The sequence below is a fragment of the Dasypus novemcinctus genome, chromosome 4, assembly GCF_030445035.2.
Source record: "Dasypus novemcinctus isolate mDasNov1 chromosome 4, mDasNov1.1.hap2, whole genome shotgun sequence".
In the NCBI taxonomy this organism is placed as follows: Eukaryota; Metazoa; Chordata; class Mammalia; order Cingulata; family Dasypodidae; genus Dasypus; species Dasypus novemcinctus.
In genome coordinates, this window is record NC_080676.1 from 168,599,384 (window position 1) to 168,625,575 (window position 26,192).

The 26,192-nt window shown below is 39.9% G+C and overlaps 1 protein-coding gene across 1 annotated transcript in view; it reads left to right on the forward strand.

Annotated features, from left to right (window-relative positions):
• The first annotated feature begins 11,760 nt into the window (after positions 1-11,760).
• The window catches only part of PRMT2 (protein arginine methyltransferase 2), a 78,731-nt gene continuing 64,299 nt past the window's right edge, over positions 11,761-26,192 (forward strand). The window contains 2 exon segments of the mRNA XM_058296393.2: positions 11,761-12,005; positions 14,358-14,452. Coding sequence (XP_058152376.1) covers positions 14,414-14,452 — 39 coding nt within the window. The 5' untranslated portion in view covers positions 11,761-12,005; positions 14,358-14,413.

Consider the following 26,192-nt stretch of genomic DNA (forward strand, 5'->3'; position numbering starts at 1 on the left):
AGCTCCATTTCCCAAAAATGGGAGAAGAGAAGGTTGGCCACCGACTTCAGCTACTGATGAGTCAGTCCAGCTAGCTAAAGTATAACCCTAGGAACAGCTAAAGTTTGAGCCTGTCCAAGTCAGAAAGAGGCCAGTAGCCTCCATTCTGACTCCGCCCCCAGCATGAGGGGAAGCCAGGCTAACCGAAAACTACAGTGATGGTAGGGACCGGTTTCTTTCACCCAGATTGGCCTGCAGCCCCAGCCTAGGCTTCAGCCCCACCTTTGGCAGGGAGGAGGCTGGCAGGTTCCACACCAGCCTATTCAGGTAACTGCAGGTACACTCAGCTGGTACAGACTGAATAGATCGCTGCTCACATCTGTAGCTCCATCCCTGCCAAGGGTGTGTAACTTCCTCACTTTCTCTGGGCAACTACAACTAGGCCTGTACAACTTGGATTATTACATACAGCTGTGGCTCTGTCCCTACCCCTGGCAAAGAAGAAAGTTCGTCTGTTCCCTGGGGAAATGAGGGCAGCTTGAACCTCCACAACTTACAGCACCAATTACATCCTTGGCTCCTACTACACAACCAGCAAGGGAGAAAGGGAAAGAAAGCCCTAAATTAAAGAGAGGAACTGCACCCAGAATAAAGACATCTAGTAAGCCAGATGCCAAGACATCAACAAAAAATTACAATTGAGAACAAGAAACAAGAAGATATGGCCCAGTTAAAGGAACAAGATTAACTTCCAGATGACATTAAGGAGTTGAGACAACTAATCAAAGATATTCAAACAAATCTCCTTAACAAATTCAATGAGATGCTAAAGAGACTAAGGTTATTAAGACATTGGATGAGCACAAAAAATAATTTGAAAGCATACATAAAAAAAATATCAGATCACATGGGAATAAAAGGTACAATAAATGAAATAAAAAATACACTGGAATCATAACAGCAGATCTGAGGAGGCAGGAGAAAAGATGGGTGAGGTTGAAGAAATGGACTCCAAAAGCAAAGATGCAAAAGAACAGGGGAAGAAAAGCATGAAAAAAAATTGAATGAGGTCTCAGGGGACTAAACAACAGCAAGAGACATGCAAACATACATGTCACAGGTGTCCCAAAAGGAGAAGAGAAGGGAAAAAGGGGCAGGAGGCATATATTTTTTTAACAAGGAATTTTTTCATTTTTCAAGTCCCAAAGAACTTTATTTTATTTTTTAGAGAGAATATTTTTTAAGAAAAAATGGCAGAAAATTTCCCAACACTATTGAAGGACATAGATATCCATGTCCAAGAAGCACAACATACTTCCATCTGAAAAAATCCAAATAGACCAACTCCAAGACACATGCTCATCAGAATGTCAAATGCCAAAGACAAAGAATTCTGAGAACAGCAAGAGAAAAGCAATGCATAACATATAAAGGATAGCCAATAAGATTAAGCGCTGATTTCTCACCAGAAACCACGGAGGCAAGAAGACAGTGGTATGATATATTTAAGATACTGCAAGAGAAAAATTTGAGCCAAGAATTTTATATCTGGCAAGATTGTCTTTCAAAATGAAGGTGAGTTTAGAATATTCACAGCTAAACAGAAACTGAGAGTTTATAACAGAGACCAACCTTGCAGGAAATACTAAAGGGTGTGTTACAGTCTGAAAAGAAGATACAGTAGAGACAGGCTTGGGAGAGAGTCTAGAAATGAAGGTTATATCAGTAAAAGTAACTAAAATTGTCAAAAGAGTGGTGAAAATAAAATATGACCGATAAAACCCAAAGGCAAAAATGGATGAAATAAGAACTTCCTTTACATTAATAGCATTGAATGTTAATGGATTAAACTCCCCAAACAAAGACACAGACTGGCAGAATGGATAAGAAAATTTGAGCCATCTATATGCTGTCTCCAAGAGACTCACCTTAGACCCAAGGGTACCAATAGATTGAAAGTGATAGACTGAAAAAAGATATTCCACACATGCAATAACAAAAAAAAAAAAAAAAAAAAAAAAGCCAGAGTAGCTGTAGTTTTATCAGATGATATAGGCTTTAATAGGCAAGGACAAAGAAGAATTTGAAAATCTGAATAGAAAAGTAACAGAGCACAGGGGAATGGAATACACGATAGACAAGATAAAAAACACACTGCTATAGGAGTTTGGTATTATTTATGAATTCCAAAAATAGATATTGGATTATATTTGTGGACTGCTCTGTTCTTCTGGGCATATCAGATTGTATTGGATTCAGAGGTTTCACTTTTGCTTGATTAAATTACGATAAAGGCTTTGATTGGGTTATGTCATTGGGCCCCACATGGCAGAGGAAGGAGTTGGAGTTTTTGGATACTGGAACCCCAGAAAGTAAATACAGGAGAAGAACAAAAAAGAATAGAGATGGCTCCATAGATATGGTAGAAGCCCTGGGAAGAGAGAGAGCCTGAGAGTCTACAGCTGACCTTGTGGAGAGAAGAGAGCAGCTGAGCCCAGACAGGAATGAGCCCTGGGAGAGAGATGAGACTTATCCCAGCCTACAGCCAATATTGGAAGAAGCTGGGACCACAGAGCCTTAAGAGGAAGAGGAAGGCTGAAACCTTGCAGACGTAGGCAGCCATCTTGCTCCAACATGTGGCAACAGACTTTGGTGAAGGAAGTAATTTACACTTTATGGACTGATAACTGTAAGCGTCTACCCCAAATAAATACCCTTTATAAAAGCCAACAGATTTGTGGTATTTTGCATCAGCACCTCTTTTGCTGACTAATACATAGGCATACAAAAGCAGACTCAAAATGATTGAAGAAAGAATAAATGATACATAAGGGAGAACAGCTGAAATAGAAGAGAGAGAACAGAAAGAGAAAAGAATGGAAAAAAATCAAACAGGGGCTCAGGGAGATGAATGATAACATGAAATGCAAGAACATACATGTCATGTCAGTTCCAGAAGGAGAACGGAAGGGAAAAGAGACCAAAAGAGTATTGGAGGAAATAATGGCTTAAATTTTCCCAACTCTCATGAAAGAAATGAACTTATATGTCCAAGAAGCACAGGGTACTCCAATCAGAATAAATGCAAATAGACCTACTCCAAGACGCATACTACTCAGAATGTCAAATGTCAAAGAAAAAGAGAAAATTCTCAGAGCAGCAAGGGAGAAGCAAACAATCACATACAAGGGATGCCCAGCAAGATTTAGTGTAGATATCTCTTCAGAACTATGGAGGTGAGAAAACAGTGGTATGATAAAATTAGGATACTGAAAAAGAAAAACTGCCAGCCAAGAATCCTCTATCCAGCAAAATTGTCCTTCAAATTTGAAGGTAAGTTTAAAATATTCACAAACAGAAACTAAGAGCATTTGTAATAAAGAATCCACATTTCCAGGAGATATGAAAAGATGCCTTATAGCCTGAAAGGAAAAGACAGGAGAGAGAGAGGCTTGGAGAAGACTATAGCAAAAGAATAGCAGAAAGTACAGTAAAACCAAGAGTAAAATGACAGATAAAAACAAGATTTGACATATGAAAACAAAAGGATAAAATGGTGGAACTAAATAATGCATTTACAGTAATATCATTGAATGTGAATTGTCTAAACTCCCCAATCAAAAGATAATAGGCTGACAGAATGGATAGAAAATATGAGCTATCCATATGCTGTTTACAAGAAACTCACCTTAGACCCAGGGATACAAACCAGCTGAAAGTGAAAGGTTGGAAAAAGACATGCCACACAAATAGTAACCAAAAAAGAGCAGAGGTAGCTATACTAATATAGGACAAAATAGACTTTAAATGAAAAAGGTTACAAGAGATACAGAAGACCTTTATATATTATTAAGAGCGAGAATCCACCAGGAAGAAATAACAGTCATAAACATCTATGCACCCAATCAGGGTGCCCTAAAACACAGGAGGTAAACTCTGGCAAAAACTGGAGAAATAGACATCTCTGCAGTAATAGTTGGAAACTTCAACACACCACTCACATCATTACATAGAATGACTAGACAGAAGATCAACAAGGAAACAGAGAACTCGAACAATAATCAATGGTTAGACCTAACAGACACATACAGAATGTTGCATCCAAACTCAGTGGGTTATACATTCTTCTCAAGTGCCCATGGAGCTTTCTCCAGGATAGGCCATATGTTAGGTCACAAGGCAGATCTAATAAATATTAAAAGATTTAAATTATGCAAAGCACCTTCTCCAATAATAATGGAATGAAACTGGAAATCAATAATAGACAGGAAAAAGGTAAATTCTTAAATGTGTGGAGGCTAAACAACACACCTCTAAAAAAATCAGTGGGTCAAAGAAGAAATTGCAAGTTAAGAAAGTAAATATATTGAGATAAATGGAAACAAGAATACAACATATCAAAACTTATGGGATACAGCAAAGGCAGTCCTGAGAGGGAAATTTATAGCTTTAAATGCCTATATTAAAATATTAAAAAAGAAGAAATAGCTGAAACCAAAGACCTAACTAACTAAACGGCTGGAGAAACTAGAAAAACAATAGCAAACCATTCCCAAAGCAAGCAGAAAAAAATAATAATAAAGGTTAAGAACAGAAGTAAATGAAATTGAGAAAAATATCAAGAAAGCCAACAAAACCAAAAGCTGATTCTTTGAGAAGATAAATAAAATTGATAAACCCCTAGCTAGATTAACAAAAAAAAAAAAAAAAAAAAAAAGAGAGAGAAGATGAAAATAATTCAATCAGGAATGAAAGGAGGGAAGTTACAACTGACCCCACAGAAATAAAAGGATCATAATAGAATACTATGAGAAACTGTATACCAACAAAGTAGGCTACCTAGACGAAATGGCCAAATTCCTAGAAATGCACAAACAACTGACACTGACACTACAAGAAATATATGAACTTAACAAACCAATCACATTTAAAGAGATTGAAGCATTCATCAAAAATCTCCCAACAAAGAAAAGTCCAGGATCAGATAGCTTTACAGGTGATTCTACCAAGCATGTCCAGAAGCATTAACACCAATCCTGTTTAAACTCTTCCAAAAAGTTGAAAGGAGGGAAAAATTACCCAACATATTTTATGAAGCCAACATCACTCTAATACAAAGCCAGATAAAGACGCTGCAAGAAAGGAAAATTACAGACCACTCTCTCTAGTGAACATACATGAAAAATTCTCAACAAAATACTTGCAAATCAAATCAAACAGCGTATCAAAAGACTTAAACACTACAAGCAAGTGGGATTTATTCCTAATATGCAAGGTGGTTCAATATAAGAAAATCAATTAACATAATGTACCACACTAACAAATTGAAGGAAAAACCCATGGTCACCTTGATTGATGCAGAAAAGGCATTCCACAAAATCCAGTACCCTTTCTTGATAAAAACACTTTCAAAGATAGGAATAGAAGGAAAATTCCTCAATATCATAAAAGGTATATATGAAAAACCCACAGCCAACATTATAATCAATGCGGAAAGGGTGAAAGTTTTCCCTCTAAGATTGGGAATAAGGCAAAGATGCCCACTGTCACCATCATTATTTAACACTGTTCTAGAAGTTCTAGCTAAAGCAATTAGACAAGAAAAAAAAAAAACTCATCCAAATAGGAAAAGAGGAAGTAAAACTCTATTTGCAGAATGCATGATCCTATATTTAGAAAATTCTGAAATGTCTGTGACAAAACTAGTTGAGTTTAAAAAAAAAAAGTAGTTCAGAAAAGTGGGAGGATACAAGATCAACACATAAAAATCAGTAATGTTTCTCTACTCTAGTATTGAACAATCTGAGGACGAAATCAGGGGAAAATTCCATTTATAAAAGCAACAAAAGACTCAAATACTTACAAATCAATTTAACCAAATAAATACAGGACCTATATGCAGAAAATTACCAAAAAAATGCTGAAAGAAATCACCGAGGACCTAAACAAATGGAAAGACATTCCGTGTTCATGGATTGGAAGACTAAATATCATGAAGGTGTCCACCTTGCCCAACTGATTATAGATTCAATGCAATACCAATAAAAATTCCAAAAGCCTACTTTACAGAAACAGAAAAGGCAATTAACAAATTCATTTGGAAGAGAAAGTGCACCTGAATAGCCAAAATCATTCTAAAAATGAAGAGCAATGTGGGAGGAATTTCACTGCCTGACCTTGAAACACATTACAAAGCTACAGTGATCAAAACAGCATGGTATTGGCATAAAGACTGACACATTGATGAGTGGAATATAATTGAAAGTCTGGAAATAAACTCTCACTTCTATAGCCAACTGGTTTTTGATAAAACAACCAAATCCATGTTACTGGGACAAAACAGTCTGTTCAACAAATGGTGCTGGGAGAACTGGATATCCATAACCAAAAGAGTGAGAGAGGACCCCTATCTCACTCCCCCTACAAAAATCAACTCAAAATGGATCAAAGATGTAAATATAAAAGCCAGGACATAAATACTAGAAGAAAATGTAGGCAAACATCTTAAAGACCTTGTGATAGGTCATGGTTTCTTGGATCCTATGCCCTAAGCATGTGCAACAGAAGAAAAAATAAATGGGACCACCTCAAAATTAAACACTTCTGCACCACAAAGGACTTTGCCAAAAGGATGATAAGACAGCAGACTCAATGGGAGAAATATGTGGAAATCACATTACTGATAAGGGTTTAATAGCGATGATATATAAAGAGGTACTACAGCTCAACAATAAAAAGAAAAAGGACCCAATTAAAAAATGGGCAAAAGACAAATGTCCACCATGGATGTGGTAACAATCAGATGATATTATCTATAACAAATGTTCCACCACAGTGTGGTATGTTGATAGAGGGATGTTGTTTGAGAATTCTGCACATGTGCATGATTGTTTTATAAGTTTACAACTTCTGTCATAAGAAATACATTTAAAAAATAATAATAGGGTAGGTTGGGGGAAAAACACACCAAATGTAAGATAAGGACTATAACTGGTAGTAAGATTTTGATAATATTCTTTCATAATTTGTAACAAACATCTCACGATAATGCAAGGTGTTGGTGGAGAGTTGATGTATGGGACTCCTGTATGATGATATGCATGTTTGCTTTGTAAGTTCACAACTTTTACTATACTTATTGTTTATGTGTATTCACATATAAATAAATGATATAAAGATAATAACAATAGGGTTGGTTGGGGGAAAATACTTTGGTTAGTAGTAATATTTTGACAAAGCTCTTTAATCATTAGTTAAAAAGTTTTAACAACAATGCAAGGTATTGGAGGTAGGGTGAGTTATGAGAGTCCTGTATGATGTTATATATGTTTGTTTTTTAAGTTCACAACTATTAACTATACACTTATTGTTTATTTATGTTTATGTATGAGTGATATACATTAATAAATTAAATAAATTTTAAAAATGGGCAAAAGACTTGAACAGATATTTCTCCAAAGAAGAAATACAAATGGTGAAAAAACACATGAAAAAATGTTCAACATCACTAATGATTAGGGAAATGCAAATCAAAGCTACAACGAGGCATCATTTCACACCTGTCAGAATGGCCACTATTAAAAAGAAGGAACTATAAGTGTTAGAGACGCTATGAAGAGAAAGGAACAGTTATTCACTATTGGTGGGAATGTAGAATGGCACAGCCACTGTGGAGGACTGTTTGGCTGTTCCTAAGAAGTTGAATATAAATTTGCTATGTGACCCTGAGATACCACTACTGGGTATGTACTGCTAGTTACCCTCATGTGATATATGCATATGGGTTAAATTGTATATGTAAGACCATCTTTCTTTGAAACTGAACAAATATATGTTTATACTACAAGATGTTAATATCATACAAAAAATTATGCTAAGTGAAAGAAACCAGACACTAAGTACTATATATATTGTGTGAGTCCATCTTATAAAATAGATACAAATCAATTTATAAAGATGAAATTAGATTAATGGTTATGTAGGGTTGGGGAAGGATTGCTAAGGGGTGTGGAATTTTTCTTTTTGGAGTAATCAAATTTTTCTAAATTTTTTTTGTGGTGATGAATGCACCACATTGTGATTATACTAAAAGCCATTGATAATACACTCTGGATAGATTGTATTGTATGTGTATTAGTCAGCCAAAGGGGTGCTGATGCAAAATACCAGAAATCTACTGCCTGTTATAAAGGGTATTTATTTGGGGTAGGAGCTTACAGATACCAGGCCATAAAGCATAAGTTACTTCCCTCACCAAAGTCCATTTTCACGTGTTGGAGCAAGATGGCTGCCGACATCTGCCAGGGCTCAGGCTTCCTGGGTTCCTCCCTTCCAAGGTCTTGCTTCTCTCTGGGCTCAGGGTTCCTCTCTTCCCAGGGCTTGTTTCTTTTTCCTCTTTGTGCTTACTTCTCCGGGCTCCAGCTTAAGACTTCAACATCAAACTCCAACATCAAACATCTTCAACTTTGTCCTTTACCATGTGTTTTATCTGTGAGTCCCCACACACCAAGGGACTTAAGGCCCTAATGACCGTGGCTCAATCAAAGCCCTAATCATAACTTAATCATGCCCAGGCACAGATCAGATTACAAACATAATCCAGTATCTATTTTGAAATTCATAACCCTATCAAACTGCTACAGTATGTGAATATATCTCAATCAAACTACTTAATAAACAAATAAATAAATTGTGCAAGAATAGCCAGAAATAGCAGCTCTGTAGAGCAGGGGAAGAATAGAGAGATTGAGAAGTGAAGAATTTCCCTGTGTGTCTGTTTTTAGTTTATTATTATTATTACTGAAATAATGAAAACGTTTTAATAATGATTCAAGTGACAAATGCACAACTATGTGATTATACCAAATACCATTGATTGTACACTTTGGATGAATTGTATGCTTTGTTAATATGTATCAATAAAAATAATTTGTTTAAAAAAAGTATAGTTGGATTTAATTATACCATCTTGCTACTTGTTTTCTATTTGTCCTATCCATTCTGTTTCTTTTTTTTTTTTTTTTTTTAAAGATTTATTTTTTATTTATTTAATTCCCCTCCCCTCCCCGGGTTGTCTGTTTTCTGTGTCTTTTTGCTGCGTCTTGTTTCTTTGTCCGCTTCTGTTGTCGTCAGCGGCACGGGAAGCGTGGGCGGCGCCATTCCTTGGCAGGCTGCTCCCTCCTTCGCGCTGGGCGGCTCTCCTTATGGGTGCACTCCTTGCGCGTGGGGCTCCCCTACGCGGGGGACACCCCTGTGTGGCACGGGACTCCTTGCGCGCATCAGCACTGCGCATGGGCCAGCTCCACGCGGGTCAAGGAGGCCCGGGGCTTGAACTGCGGGCCTCCCATGTGGTAGACGGACGCCCTAACCACTGGGCTAAAGTCCGTTTCCCCATTCTGTTTCTTGAGTTTTCCTTTACTACCTTTAGTATTAATCCAAGAGGTTTTATTATTTCAGTCTATTTTGTTTGTAGTTTTATGTCACTGCATTTTTATTGCTACCTTAGAGATTTCGGTATGCTCCCTTGGCCTATTTGCTTCTCCCTGATGCAAGTACAACACTTTTACTGTGTCCTAATAAGGGTACAGAACCTTACAATAGTTTAACTCATTTACTCCCCCCTTGCCCTTTGCACTGCTGTTGTCAAGGCAAGACCTCTACATGCTGTACACCCCACAAGTCATTATTATTGCTGCTTTAAGCAAAAACTTTAAAACCATTTATCCATTTGCTTATACATTCTAGTACTCTTTCCTTCCTGCAATTTTGTCCTTCCATTGGAGATTATTTTACTTCAGGTGAAAGGACTTTTCAGCTATTCTTAAGTGCCATTTGCTGGTGTCAGATTCTCTGACTTGTTTATCTGAAAATGAATTTACTTTGCTTTCATTTGTGGTGGATACTTTTATTCAGTTTAGATTTATAGAAGGGTAGTTTTTTTTAATGCTTCAAAGGTATAATTCAATTATCTTCTGGTTTACATAACTGCTGCCAAACCAGACAGTGGTCTTGCTGCTTTTGAAAAGTGATGTATCCCAATGATTAAAAAAAAAAAAAAAAAGTAAAAAAAAAAGATAAAAAACAAAAGAAAAAGGTAAAAAAAAGTAAAAAATGAGGAAAAACAAAAGTAAACAACAAAAAAAGATAAAAAATAAAAACAAAATAAGTTAAAAAAAATAAAAGTAATGTATCCTTTACTTTTGACTGCTTTTAAAATCTTCTCATTGACTTTTTAATTTTAAACAGGCAAGGGTGAATTTATTCGTACCTTCCCTTGCAGGGAAGAGAGGGTAGAACGGAACTTCATTGAAACAAAGGGCAGCAAGCTTTATTATTATTTTTTAATTAGAGAAGTTGTAGGTTTACAGAAAAATCATGTATAAAACAGAGTTCCCATATTAACATCTTGCATTAGCAGTGGATTTGTTACAATTACTGAAAGAACATTTTAGTTTTACTATGATGTGACTATGTATGGGTTTCTTTGTATAAATTCTTAGATTTTACTGAGCTTAGGAAAATTCTCATCTATTTTCTCTTCAAATATTCCTTGTGCTCCAATCACTCTTTTTTTCTCTTTTCAGGTCTCCAATAACTCATATATTAAGCTTTCTGATTATTTCTTACATAATCTCTTACACTATTCATTTTACTGTTCCTTTTATCTCAGTGCTACAGGTCGGATACAAGCCTACCTCGTTTTATTGCACTTAACTTTTTTGTGCTTTACAGATATCGCATTTATTACAAATTGAAGGTTTGTAGCAACCCTTAGTCAAGCAAGTCTATCAGTGCCACTTTTCCAATAGTGTCTGCTTACTTCATGTCTCATTTTAATTATGTCTATATATACACATATATATGTAGACATAAATGCTATTGCACTTAAAATACTACAGTACAGTGTAAACGTAATTTTCACATGCACTGGGAAATCAAAAAATTTGTGACTCACTGAGATATTCACTTTATTGTAGTGGTCTGGAACAGAACCCACAGCATCTCCGAGGTGTGCCTGTAAATAAATTCTTCACGTTTGGGGTTCACTGCTTCTCCTGCCAGGTCTAGCCTGCTGTTAAAGTCATCCAATGTGTTTGTCCTTTTAGACGTTGTATTACTCTTCAGTTGTAGATTGTTCACTTGGTTAAAAAATATATATCCCAACATTCTATGTAAATTTTCCATTTTATCCTTTTTGTCCAAATTTCCTTAAAGATTCTAAAGTGTCAGTTTTCCTAATTTTAAGGTCCTTGTCGCTAACTTCTGTTGTTCCTCTCTACTGTGGTTTCAAATGGTATCTTCTCCAGTGAGGCCGCCCCCCTGGGGCACTAAGGGGCTCCCGGGGACTCAGCCCACGTGCGGCCAGAGCCTGCTCAGTCTTCCAAGACTCGTGGACGTCTCGGCCTAGCCCCCTGGCTTCTCACCTGACCCCCTGGACACCTGGCAGAGCCTGAGGGTGCACCTGCTGCGGGTCCCTCTGCCTTGCGCTCTGCCCAGGTTGCGGCCTCGCCCTCGGGGGCGCTTCTCCTTCCCGACCCACGTGCCAGCCCCCGCCTCCTCGTCCCGCAGCAGAGATCCCTGTCGGCCCCGCGGAAGCGTCTCCGCCGCGGTCGAGGCGGCTCTTCTTGTTGCCCTTTGGGGGCCTCAGGACGCGGACGTGGCCTTCTTTATTTTAATCTCAAACTTCCCCCTGGCTGAACACACGTGGCCACTTTGCTTCCGTTGTCCAGGCGGAGAGAAAGACGCGCGGGCGGCCTAAGGGCAGCAAGAGGCTCCGCGATGCCCCCGCCCCATTTATACTCCCCGCGATCCCCGCCACGCCGTTCGGGGACCCCACGAGCGCGCCCGAGACCGCGGAGGTGGGCGGGGCCGAGGGGGCGGGACTCGAGGAGTGCGCCAGCGCCGCGACGTCTCCGCGACGGACTGCATGTACTGCGCCTGCGCAGGCCGAGGGCGGGGGCGCGGCTCGGGTCTACCCCGGACTCCTTCCTACCCGGCGGTGTGACTCTGAGGAGCAACCCGGAGAGGTAAGTCTCTCTGTCGGGCGAACGGGGCGGCGGGGCCCGCGAGAGGCCGACATGCCAGGGCAGGGTCCTCGCCCTGAGGTCCTCGCGTGCCTCAAGGAGCGGGCCGGGCGCCAGGAGGCGGAAGACCGACGCTCTACCCTGCCGCGGCCCCGGCGTCCAGGCCTCTCTTCCGGCCACGCCCCATTCGAGCCGCGCCCCAACCTTCCAGGCCACGCCCACTCCCTGCAGCCACGCCTTCCCTCCTCGGGCCACGCCCACTCCCTGCAGCCACGCCTTCCCTCCTCGGGCCACGCCCAGTCCCCGCAGCCACGCCCCCCTGTCGCCCGCCTGCTTTTTCCTCCCCCTTCCCCTACTCCTCTGGCCACTCGCCCCCCACCCTCCCTCTCCCTTCATCCCCCCTCCCCGTTTCCGCCGCGCCCTTCTCCCCCTCCCCCTCCTTGGGGCTCGGCGCCCCGCACCCCGGGCCGGGTGGAGGCGGGCTCTGCGGAGGCGCTGCTCCTCGTGTTCCCGCGCCGCGCCTGCCTCGGGGCTCCGAAACTTCCCCTGGTTTGCTTCGTCTGTGAGTCGATTCAGTGACCGACCTTCCGGGATCAAGTCTCTTCCGATGTTCTCTTCTTGCCGGCCCCCTCCGTATTGACCCGCCTAGAGTTCCCTCTTCCCCCCCCCACCCCTAAGACTGAGCTCGCATTTTACCATTTCTCTGGTTTCCTTGGTTGTTTTTCCCTCTAGACTCTTAGAATTCAAAGGAATAAATAACCTTGTGGCCTCTCTGGAATTTTCTTGTCATGTTGTTTAACTTTTTGTAAGTTTATCTATCTTATGACCCCAGTAGGTTATGAGCAGGCTGTGTTCAGTGAGAATCTTGGTACAGAAACAAGCAGTTCCAGAAATTTCAGTGGCTGAAAACAATAGAGATGTGTTTCTGTGCCAGTTGGGATGGGCTGATTATCCTGCAGAGAACAAGCCTAAATCGCTGAGATGTGGCTTCAAAAAACAGAGGTTTCTTTCACTGTAATCGGTTAAGCTGCAGGAACAAACAGCCCGGACACCTTGGGCTCAGTTTCCCTTGGGCTCCATGTCCAGGCTGGCAAGCGCTCTGCGTGGGGTCCATCTCCATGGAAACCACCCACTGACTTTGTACAGTTTCCCCTGTGTCTCCTGTGCTTCTGTCCACATTTCATTGGACAGGGCAAGTCCCCAGACCTTGCCGACCTTGGAACATGCCCAGAAGGTGAGGAGAGCAGAGTATTTGTACCTTGCGGGTCCCAGCCCAGAAAAACTTCTTAATTACCTTGACCAAATTTGATGATGGGCAGTTCCACTGGTAACTTTTAAGCCTTTTTTGCAGTGTTCAAAGGAAATCTTTGGTAGAATCCCTGTATACGAAGCAGGTAAAGTCTTGGCCTTGTCACTGCTTCACAACCACTGGCTCTTGGAACAGAGACTGAGAAAACCAGCCTCCAAGCCTGGCCTGGCCTCCAGGAGGGGCTGGGCCCCCTGCCTGACCCTGCTCGGGTTTGAGTTTGCTCATTGCCCGGTGGGGTCCCAGCCCTGCTTCTCACGCCTGCCTCACCATACGGTTACCTCGTCATTGCTAATCCTCGGCCACGTTGGAAGAAAAATCACAGTGGCTCAGCCTGAACCACATTCAGTTATGGTCACCACTTTTCAACAGAATTGAGGAAAAGAAATAAAACAAGGACCTTAAAGATTCATTTAAAAAATACCACTGAAAGGTGTTTATATGAATGATAGAATGTTGTCCCAATGAAAAATGCAGTGTGTATAAGTTAGTACGCTCATGTAATTGCAAATGTCACAAAAATAAGTATTAGGTCTTAATTTGGAAGCAAAGCACCCATTTTAAACACAATGCTGTACAATCGAAAAAACCCCACGTTCCTCTCAAGACCAAGTTCTGATTACATTATCACTGGAAAAATAAGACTTGAGAATAGGAAAGAAAGCCTTTGGAAAATGACCAATGGTTACCCATTAGTAGAAAGATTTATTAGTCTAGATTGGGAAATTAAATTTGAATTAAAGCTTTTAGAGTTCCAAGAAAATAATTGACATCTATTGTTTTAAATCAACACGGAGATCTTATAGAAACTAACAGTTTTCAGCAAGAGGATAAGATTAACAGTCTTGTGAAGAAGATACACATTATTTGCAGTTCATAATTTTTAGTTTTAATTGTTTCTGTAAAGAGTTGCGATTATAAATTTCATTTTTACATCATTCTTCACACACTTGTATTTTGTTTCTTTTGGTAGAGGGCCTTTATCATGGACTTAGAGTTAAATGAATTTAATTATTAAGCAGGGTAACAAGCTCTTTCTCTTTTTAAAGTAGAGGGGAGAATGGAGCTCTAAAGGCAGCAGCTATGAGGAGAGCCTTACAAAACTATGGCAAATCCAGGTGATGGCACCACAAAGGACCCACAGGTAAATTCAGTTCTCGTGGCTCGAGTGTGTGAATAAAGTGAACATCACTACTGAGCAAGGGTGTGCCAGACATTGGAAGGTGGTTCATAGAATGGTGAGGCAGAGGAATTGCAGTGTTGGTTAGGGTTGCACATGAAATTCAGAGTCGGAGTTGTAGACAATGTCCTGGAAGTCTTTAGGATACCCCAAAACATCAGAGTCATCTGGGGTTCCGTTTATGGGGCCTGCGCTGGTAAAGCAGATTCTTAGCCATTTAACAAAGTCCTTGTCATACAATATGTTAAAGGCAGGTTGGACATATCAGAAAAAGATTTATGTATTCATACTTTTTTGCTGCCCTGGATCCACATATAGTTTCAGTTAAGTTAGCATTAAAAAAAAAGTTAATTTTGTAAAATTTGTAAGGAATGTTGAGTATGTAAAATTAAAAACTAAATGAATTCTTTAGTAAGTAATGTTTTTAAAAGCTAAACTTTGATTTCTGTGATGTCAATTTTAACCTTTTCTTAATTTCAATTAGGTTTTTATGATTGTAGTTTTATTTATAGTTGGATCATTTAATTAATCTATTTCTTATAATGAATCATAATTTGCTTTAATTCCATAGGTGAATTATTTTTATATATTTTGCATTTCCATATTTATTTTAGAATCGGCTTGCTGATTTCCTCAAAAATTTCTGTTAGTATTTTGATTGGGATTTTGGTGAATCTATAGAATAATTTGGGAAGTATGGACATCTTAAAAATATTGAGTCTTCTCCATGGATGTGATATATCTCTCCATTTATTTAGCTCTTTAATGTCTCAGAAAAATTTTGTACTTTTCAATGTAGAGGTCTTGAACATTTGCCATTAATTTATTCCAGCATGTTGGCTATTTTTTGATGCTATTATAATGGTGCTTTTAAAAGACTGGAGTTTGTAATTGTTTGTGTATAGAAGCAGTTTTTGTATAAAACCCTTTTATTTAGCAACATGCCTAATTTCACTGAATGGTTCTAGTAGTTTGTACATTCCTTTGGCTTTTTTTTTGCCAGTAAAAAGTTTATTGGGAAAGGGGGGTAAGAACAGAGCTTCCTGAATAATGGGAGAGAAGGAAGGAAATATGCACGGGCTCCTCCAGGCAGAGAGCAGTCTGGCTTGCGCAGTCACCTTTATGAAACCATTGGTTACCCCTCTCATTGCTGATGCTGAGGGGAGGAGCCCAAGCTATTACTGGCTGCCCCACCAAAGGTGGGGGCCAAGGGTGAGTACTGTTAGGAATGTCCAGGGCCAAGGGGAGGTCCTGGAAAGAGAAACTGGGGCCTCAAGGTTAAACTCAAGGTCTCAGGGAGGTCTTGGGGCCATGTTATCTGTCAGCCATGTTGTGTTTCATCTTCTCTTCGTTTCCCTGGCTAACCTGCCTCAACTTCCCCCTCAGAATTCGTGCCTTTATTCTTAAGGAGGTGCTGAAGGAAGATGGTCATTCTTCTGTAGGTCCTTCCTGCTGGTTAGGGCAGTAGTCCTAGGTTAGGGTGTAAACCTCTCTGGCTATTCTGCTGAGGTCAAGGAAAGACAGGTCCGACACAGTGGCTGAACCTGGCTGAAATCCCTGCATGACTATTATTTTGTTCTGGAAGGCACTGATTTTGGAAGAAATAAACTTAGAATTTTGAAGACATGTGGATAAAGAAGGTGTAAGTGAGCCCCAAAAGGGGGCCAGCCACGACATATTGGGCCATATCTTTGGCTTTTAATTACGGATTCAATAACCTTCATAGGTGTATTTAGTTTTTCTCTGTCTTTTTGTGATAGTTTTGAGTATGTTTCAGAATGTTGTGTTTTTCAAAGAATTTTTCATTCTCCTCCAACTTGTCGAATTTATTGCCATAAAATTGTTCATATCATTCTCTATTCTTTTAACATCCATGGTGAAGTTCCCTTTTTCATCCCTGATATTGGTAATTTGTGTTTTATTCTCTTTCCCCCCCTTCGTCAGTCTTGTTAGGACTTTTTCATTTTTATTATTTTTTTCAAAGAAACAATTTTTGTCTTTGTTGGTGTTCTTTATTGTTCATCTTTTTTCTGTTCCTTGATTTCTGCTTTTATCTTTTTTACTTTCATTTTATTTGATTTGGGTTTACTTTTCTCTTTTTATAGTGTCTTGAGATGGAAGCTTAGCTTTCTCATTTTAACCTTTGTCTTTTAATATATAGTTTTTTCATTTTTAAAAATTTTATTAAAGTATGTAATTCATATGTAAACAATAAGTGCATAGTAAAATTTGTGAATTTACAAAACATACGTGCATATCATCATACAAGGCTCCCATACATCTCCCCACCACCAATACCTTACATTGTGGTGAAACATTCGTTAACAAACTATGAAACAGTACTGACAAAATACTACTAACTGTAGTTCATATCTTACATTTGGTACAATTTCCCCCCCAATTCTTTTTTTTTTAATAAGTCAATTTTATAGATACATATTAATAAAGCATACAATTTATCCAAAGTGTACAATCAATGGTATTTGGTATAATCACATAGTTGTGCATTCGTCACTTGAATCATTATTAAAGTGTTTTCATTATTTCAATAATAATAATAAAAAAAACAGACAAAATTCCTCACCTCTAAACCTCTCTGCTCCCCCTGCTATACATAACTGCTATTTCTGGCTAGTCTTACACAATTATTTATTTGTTTATTAAGCAGTTTGATTGAGATATAGTCATATACCGCATAATCTATCCAAAGTATATAATCAATGGCTTTTTTTTTTTAGTGGATAAAACGTACTTTATTGTAAAATTATAAAATAAATAGAAAAATAGACTGAAAGAAGTTACACATTTTAAACATGAGTGCAAGGCTGCGTTAGATTTAACATAATTATAAAAATAGATGGCATAGCAATAAATACTTGTAAATAAAAATTCAAATATAGTAGAAATTAATTATAACTAATTTTTATACTGTATTTTTAACCAGTGGACATAATCTCTAAGAATGAATAAATTATTAGTTTATTTTTTAGTTATTTAATTTCCATTTAGGCCATAATTCTTTCTAGATAATCAAATTCCTTTTGGGAATTCTTAGCATCTTATTGGAATGAATATTACGGGAGATAACAATTTTCCAACTCATAATTTTATGAGGTAGAAGAGCTAAAAATCTTGTTCAGTAGTAATAATGCTAAATCATTATTGATCCAGATTATTTTAATTAAAGAGTATGAATAAAAAAGGGTAAGAGGGAAACGGACTTTGGCCCAGTGGTTAGGGCGTCCGTCTACCACATGGGAGGCCGGCGGTTCAAGCCCCGGGCCTCCTTGACCCACGTGGTGCTGGCCCATGTGCAGTGCTGATGCGCGCAAGGAGTGCCGTGCCACACAGGGGTGTCCCCCGCGTAGGGGAGCCCCACGCGCAAGGAGTGCACCCATAAGGAGAGCCGCCCAGCGCGAAGGAGGGAGCAGCCTGCCGAGGAATGGCGCCGCCCACACTTCCCGTGCCGCTGACGACAACAGAAGCGGACAAAGAAACAAGACGCAGCAAAAAGACACAGAAAACAGACAACTGGGGGAGGGGAGGGGAATTAAATAAATAAAAATAGGGAAACGGACTTTGGCCCAGTGGTTAGGGCGTCCGTCTACCATATGGGAGGTCTGCGGTTCAAACCCCGGGCCTCCTTGACCCGTGCGGAGCTGGCCATGCGCAGTGCTGATGCGCGCAAGGAGTGCCGTGCCACGCAAGGGTGTCCCCCGCATGGGGCAGCCCCACGCGCAAGGAGTGCGCCTGTGAGGAAAGCCGCCCAGCGTGAAAAGAAAGAGCAGCCTGCCCAGGAATGGCGCCGCCCACACTTCCCGTGCCGCTGACGACAACAGAAGCGGACAAAGAAACAAGACGCAACAAATAGACACCAAGAACAGACAACCAGGGGAGGGGGGGAAATTAAATAAATAAATAAATCTTTAAAAAAATAAAAAATAAAAAAAAGCTTTAAAAAATAAATAAAAATAAATCTTTAAAAAAAAAAAAGGGTAAGAAAATGTAGTATCCAAAAGTATATCTCTTTCGCAGCCCTCATCAATTAAAAGCAAGTGTTTGTTTTGTATGAAAAAAATTGCAGAATACTGTCATAGGAACAATTTGCCAGTTGCACCGAGTAATTATTGTCCATATACTTGTAATGTTATTTTACATTTATCTGGTCTACTGCAGCTCTTTTTTGGTTACTATTTGCATGGAATGCCTTTTTCTAACCTTTCCTTTTTTTGTTTTATTTTTATTTATTTATTTATTTTTTTATTGACTTTGTAATAATATTACATTAAAAATATATATATGAGGTCCCATTCAACCCCACCCCCCCACCCCACCTCTCCCCCCCCCAGCAACACTCGTTCCCATCATCATGACACATCCATTGCATTTGGTAAGTACATCTTTGGGCACCTCTGCACCTCATGGTCAATGGTCCACATCATGGCCCATACTCTCCCCCATTCCATCCAGTGGGCCCTGTGAGGATTTACAATGTCCGGTGATTGCCCCTGAAGCACCATCCAGGGCATCTCCATGTCCCAAAGACGCCTCCACCTCTCATCTCTTCCTGCCTTTCCCCATACCCATCAGCTACCATGTCCACTTTTCCCAATCCAGTGCCACCTCTTCTATGTGGATATTGGGTTGGTTGTGTCCATTGCACCTCTATGTCAAGAGGAGGCTCAGATTCCACATGGATGCTGGATGCAATCCTCCCACTTTCAGTTGTAATCACTCTAGGCTCCATGGTGTGGTGGTTGCCCTTCTTCAACTCCATCTTAGCTGAGTGTGGTGAGTCCAATAAATCAGATTGTAGGTGCTGGAGTCTGTTGAGGCTCAGGACCTGGCTATCACATTGTCTCCCTTTTTTGTTTTAAAGATTTATTTTTTATTTATTTCTCTCCCCTTCCCCTGCCCTCCCGTTGTCTGTTCTTTGTGTCCACTTGCTGCATGCTCTTCTGTGTCCACTTGCATTTTTGTCAGTGGCATTGGGGTGTCATCTTGCTGCATCAGCTTTCTGTGTGTGTGGTGCCACTCCTGGGCAGGCTGTGCTCTCCCTGCAGGGTGCACTCCTTGCATGTGGGGCTCCCCTACGTGGGGGACACCCCTTGCCTGGCATGGCACTCCTTGCATGCATCAGCACTGAGCATGGGCCAGCTCACCACATGGGTCAGGAGGCCCTGGGTTTGAACCTTGGACCTCCCATATGGTAGGCAGATGCTCCATCAGTTGAGCCAAATCCACTTCCCATCCAACCTTTCACTTTTAATCTGATTGTGTCTTATGTCTGAGGTAGGTGTCTTGTAGACAACATGTAGATGACTGTAGCAAAAATAGGTATTGGATTATGTTTGTAAACTGGTCTATTCCTTTGGGTGGATTAGATTGTATTAGAGTCAGAGGTTCCACTTTCACTTGATTAGATTAAGATTCGGGTTTTGATTTGGCCACGTCAGTAGGATGTTGAGTCCCTACCCCCTGGTGGGCAAGGACTCAGAGAAAATGACACAGCAGAGGAGAGAGTTTGGGTTTTGATGCTGGAACCCTGGGAAATAAATACACAGGAGAAGAACACAGAGGAATAAAGACAACTCCGTAGACAAAGCGGAGGCCCCAGGAAGAGAATGAGCCTGATAGCCTACAGCTGCAGCTGAACCTAGGCGAGAAACAAGCCCCAGGAGAGAGACAAGACTTATCCCAGCCTACAGCTGATATTGGAAGAAGCTGAGTCTTCAGAGGTAGAAGAAGGCTGAACCATCACAAACATCGCCTGCCATCTTGCTCAACATGTGGCACATGACTGGGTGAGAAAGTACCTCTTGTGGTAGTTTGAGATGGACTCTAGGGCCTGGTAACTGTAAGCTTCTACCCCAAATAAATACCCTTTATAAAACCAGCAGGTTTCTGGTACTTTGCATCAGCACCCCTTTGACTGACTAATACAATGGCTCATATATTTTTATCCATTCTATCAGTCTTTTGATTGGGGAGTTCAATCCATTAACATTCAATGTTCAATCCATTAACATTCAGTGTTATTACTGTAAAGGCATTACTTATTTCATCCATTTTGTCCTTTGGCTCTATATCGTCATTTCATTGTATTGACTGTCTGCTTATCCTTTAGTTTACCCTTCCTTATAATCTTCATTTCTAAACTCCTCTTCAAATCTCTCACCCTTATTTTTTCCTTTCAGGCTGCAGCACCCCCTTTAGTATGTCCTGCAAATCTGGTCTTTTGGTTACATATTCTCTCAGTTTTTATCTGTGAAGACTTTGCACTCACCTTTATTTTTGAAGGACAGCTTTGCCAGGTACAGAATTTTTGGCTGGCAGTTTTTCTCTTTTAGTACCTTGAATACATCATACCACTTTCTTCCTACCTCTGTGGTTTCTGATGAGAAGTCTGCACTTAATCTTATCAAATTTCCCTTGTACATGATGCTTTGCTTTTCTCTTCCTGCTTTCAGACTCCTCTTTATCTCTGATGTTTATCATTCTGAATAGTAGGTGTCTGGGGGTAGATCTGTTTGGATTTATTTGGTTTGGGGTGCGTTGTCCTTCTTGGATATTGATATTTATGTCCTTCCTAAGGGTTGGGAAGTTTTCAGTTATTATTTCCTCAAATATTCTTTCTTCCCCTTTTCCATTCTCTTTTCCTTCTGGGACACCAGTAATCCATGTAAATGTGAGTTTCACATTGTCATTCACTTCCCTGAGATTCTGTTCCATTTTTTTTCCATTCTCCTGTCTTTTCCAGTTTAGATGTTCTGTCTTCAAAACCACTAATTCTGTTTTCAGGCAATTCAAATCTGCTCTTCTGTGTCCCTAATGTATTTTTAATCTCATCCATTGTGTCTTTCCCATAAGGTCTGCTACTTTTCCTTGCAGGCTTTCAAATTGTTCTTTATGCTCTCCCATTGTCTTCTTACTATCCTTTTTTAAAAAATTTTTAAGATTTATTTTTTATTTATTTCTCTCCCCTTCCCTGCCCCCCCCCCCCCCGTTGTCTGCTCTCTGTGTCCATTCACTGTGTGTTCTTCCGTGTCCGCTTTGCATTCTTGTCAGTGGCACCCAGAATCTGTCTTGTTTTTGTTGTGTCATCTTGCTACGCCACCTCTCCGTGTGTGTGGTGCCATTCCTGGGCAGGCTGCACTTTTTTTGCTCTAGGCGACTCTCCTTATGGAGTACACTCCTTTTGCGTGGGGCTCCCCTACGTGGGAGACACCCTTGCATGGCATGGCACTCCTTGTGCGTATCAGGACTGTGCATGGTCCAGCTCATCACATGGGTCAGGAGGCCCTGGGTTTGAACCTTGGACTTTCCATGTGGTAGGTGGACGCCCTATCTGTTGGGCCAAATTTGCTTCTCTTAATATCTTTTATTTCTTTAGTCATACTTTCTTTAAATTTTGTCAAGTGATTTAGGAGCTTTGAGTGATTATCACTAATTGTATTAAATCCTGTATCTCTTCAGGATATTTGGTTTGTTCTTTTGGCTGGGCCATCTCTTCCTGTATAACAAGCCTATTATGGCTTGTTATTTTTTTTTGCTGAAGTCTAGCCATCTGAATATGTTGGTAAAACTACTCTGATGGTTAATTTCTCCCTCTTGCCTATTTTTTTTCCCCCACAGTTCTTCTTTGATATTTGGTTCAACTTATTCTCTGTCTTTAAAATTGTCCAGCTTAAGTTTTCAAAATCAGGCCAGGAACTCACTAGTGGGGTGCAGATTTTCTCCCAGGGGTTGGATACAGAGAGCACAGTTGTTGTCCATGCAATTTCCAGACTGGCCAGCAGATGGCACTAGTCAGCACACCTTTCCACAGAGGTGTATGTCTTGGCTTTCCTGTGTTCCTGTGTTGACTCTCCAGATTGGAGATTCAGAGCAGTCTCTGCTGGCTGAATTCACTGAATTCACCCTGATCTCACTCTCCCCTTTCCCTTGAAACAGCTGATAGGGAGGAAGATGTCTGCTCCCCTTTCAATCAGCTGCAGTGAGGTCAGTGTTTTACCCCAGCTTAATATTTGGGGGTGGGGGAGAGGAGCTCTTCCTGGCCACCCCAGGGCTTTGTAGCTCAGGTTTGTCATTTCGGCTTCTTCGTCTCTCTGTCCCTCACCCTCCTGGGAGTGGTGTAGTACTGTTGTGGTCTGCTGATCCCCAAAGCAGGTCCCTCGGACAGCTTTTGGTTTTTTCTCCGTTGTTTTCATGAGAACATTTGACTCTGTCTGTTAGTTCATCACCATCTTCTCACAGTCCTTTAATGTATCTTTAAAGCTATAGATTTTCTTCTAATCACTGCTTAAGCTGCACTTTACCCTTTTTGATATATTTTATTGTCATTACTTTTTAGCAAAACATAATTTCCATTGTAAAATCTAATTTACATTATGGAAATAGCACAATGATAACTAGAAAATGTCTGGGCTATTTAGAAGTGTGGTTCTTAATTTCCAAATATTTGGAAATTTTTTTAAATCTTTTGTTAACTCATTTTTTAAATTGTGTTTTGATCTGAGAACAGACTCTGTATAGTTGCAGTCCTTTGAAATTTACTGAGTCTGTTTTATGGCCTAGTTTTATGGGCAATTTTGGTAAACATTCCATGTGGATTTAAAAGAATATGTATTTTGCAATAGTTGGGTGTAGTGTTTCATAATTGTTATTAAGGTCATATAGATTATTATTATTGTTTAAATCTTCTTCATTTTTTCTGATTTTTTTTTGGTCCAATTGCTCTATCGATTACTGAGAAAGATATGTTAAACCTCTACTATGATTGTGGATTTCTCCAGTTCTCCTTTTGGTTCTGTAATTTTTTACTGCATATATACATGTATATGAGTTTAATGCTGCTGTTTTTTAAAATTTATTTTAAAACATTTAAGTTTTAAAAACAAATACTCCCTTACCTTTATCCCCATGAGCTCGTAACTTCTAATCTGTTTTCTTTCTCTGCAATTTTGCTGTTCTAGTCATTTCCTTTAAGTGATACCTTGTAGTATTTGTCTTTATATAACTTGTTGATTTCACTGGGCTTAATGTTTTCAGTGTTCTTCCATGTTGCTATATATCTTATAACTTCATTCTTTCTTATGACTGAATAATATTCCATTGTGTATATGTACTATATTTTATTTATCCATTTATTTGTTGATAGACACAGGTTGTTTCACATTTTGGTTATTGTGAATACTGCTATGATAAACATTAGTGTACAAGTATTTGTTTGAGACCTTATTTTCACTCCTTTGGGTATATACCTAGAGGTGGAATTACCAGGTCATATGGTAATATTGTATTTAACTTTTTGAGGACTTGATATATTGCTTTCTACAATTGCTGCACCATTTTTCATTCCACTAACAATACTCTAGAGTTCCAATTTCTCTATCTCCTCTTCAACACTTGTTATTTTCAGATTGTAATATCATGGATGTGAGATGGTATCTTATTGTGGTTTAGATTTGCATTTTCTCAATGGCTAATAGTGGTGAACATCTTTTCATATGTTTATTGGCTATTTGTATATCTTCTTTGGAGAAATGTCTGTTCAAGTCCTTTGCCCATCTTTAAATTGGGTTTTCTTTTTGATGTTGCATTTTGAAAGTTCTTTGTATGTTCTGGGTATTATGCCCAACAATTTTCTCATTCTGTTGGTTGTCTTTTCAGTTTCTTGATAATTTCCTTTGATGTACAAAAGTTTTTAATTGTGATGAAATCAAATTTACCTATTCTTTCTCTTGTTGCATGTGCTTTGGTGTCATATCAAAGAATCCGTTTCTAAATCCCAGGTCATGAAGATTTCCCCCTATGTTATCTTCTAAGAATTTTAGAATTTTAGCTCTTATATTTAGGTCTTTGACCCATTTTGAGTTGATATCTGTATATAGTGTGAGGTTGGAGGTCTGACTTTATTCCTTTGCATGTGGATATCCAGTTTTCCCAGCACCATTTGTTGAAGAGACTGTTCTTTCCCCACTGCATGTACTTAGCACCCTTGTCAAATATCATTTGGTCATAAGAGTGATATTATCAACATGGTGACATAAGACATCTGCTGAAAAAGTCTTCCCTCAGAAACAGTAAAAGGACAAATCCCATTTGCTTGGAACTCTGGAGGATGATAGAGACTGGAGGAGGACCCCAGTAATGTTAAATTGAAGAAAAAGAAAAAACACCAAAAATGGTAGGAGATCTGTGACATGAACCTGCTAGTTCAGAACCCTTCCTTTCACTCTGTCCCATGCAGCTTAATAGAGAGGCAGCGTGGCCAGGGTACCTCCTGCCTGTGATGTAGACCATGGAGCCACTCCCAGCGATGAGTTAGAACCCTGTGCGTATGGTCCACAGAGACCCAGGGAGGAACAGGAGTGACTGACCGCACATACACAGAAAGGCCCCAGGAAAGGAAAGAGACTGCAGTGGAATTGTTGATGGGGGTACACACTCTGGTATGTTGGGTCACCTAAATGAAAAAAATGGACCTTCTTCAATTAATCCAATTTGGCTCCCTAGGGTGGGATACTCTAATGGGGAAGTAACAGGAAGCAGAGAATCTGAAAGAAGGGAAAATGGAATTGCTATAAGGCCGGATAGGTCCCGGAACTGGAAAGTATAATAAAAATGGGGCACTGAGTAAGGGAGAGAAATTAAACTAATCTAAGGAGCTGAGGAGAAAATCCTGCACAAAAACAACAGAACCGATCAGGATTCCCAGAGAAGGAACAGAATAAAGGAAGCTTTCTCCTGCAGGTGAAACAGTTGCACATAAACAGGCAGTCCTAAAAGTTGTACTTCATATCAAGGGCAAGATTCAGGTGCAGAAGACTTGAGAAAATTGCAACACTTCAACATGGGCTACTCTAAAGGTCCAGTATAAGTTGGGCCATGCGTCAAAGAAGAGCCTTAATGCATTGCTAAACAGTAGGCAAGAGGGAGAAACGGGCCTTCAGAGTTAACACATAATCAGATGCCCAAACATCAGCAAAATTTACAAGTCATACTAAAAAACAGGAAGATCTCAGTGAAGGGAACAAATGAAAACTTCAGAGGTGACACAGACTTTGGAACAACTAATCAGTGATGTTCAAACAAACCTTCTAAATTAATTCAAGGGCATGAAGGAAAACATGGCCAGAAAGAAACTAATGGTGGATAAGAGCTAAAGGATATTAAGACAATGTGTGAGCAAAAGGAAGAATTAGAAAGTTTGCAAAGAAACATAGAAATTACAGGGATGAAAGAACAATAATGGAGATTAAAAATACACTAGAGGCATACAACAGCAGTGTATTAGTCAGCTAAAGGGGTGCTGATGCAAAATACCAGAAATTTGTTGGTTTTTATAAAGAGTATTTATTTGGGGTAGGAGCCTACAGATACCAGGCCATAAAGCTTTAGTTATTTCCCTCACCAAAGTATTTTCACGTGTTGGAGCAAGATGGCTGCTGACTGCTGTGAGGGTTCAGGCTTTCTGGGTTCCTCCCTTCCAGGGTCTTGCTTTTCTCTGGGTTCAGGGTTTCTCTCTTCCTGGGCCTGGCTTCTCCTTCCTCTGTGGGCTTACTTACTGGGGCTGCAGCTTGAGGCTTCAGCATCACGCTCTAATATCAAAAACTCAACTTTAGAAACCCCCAAATCTGTTCTTCACCATGCCTAGGTACAGATCAGATTAAAGCATAATCCAGTATTTCTTTTTGGAATT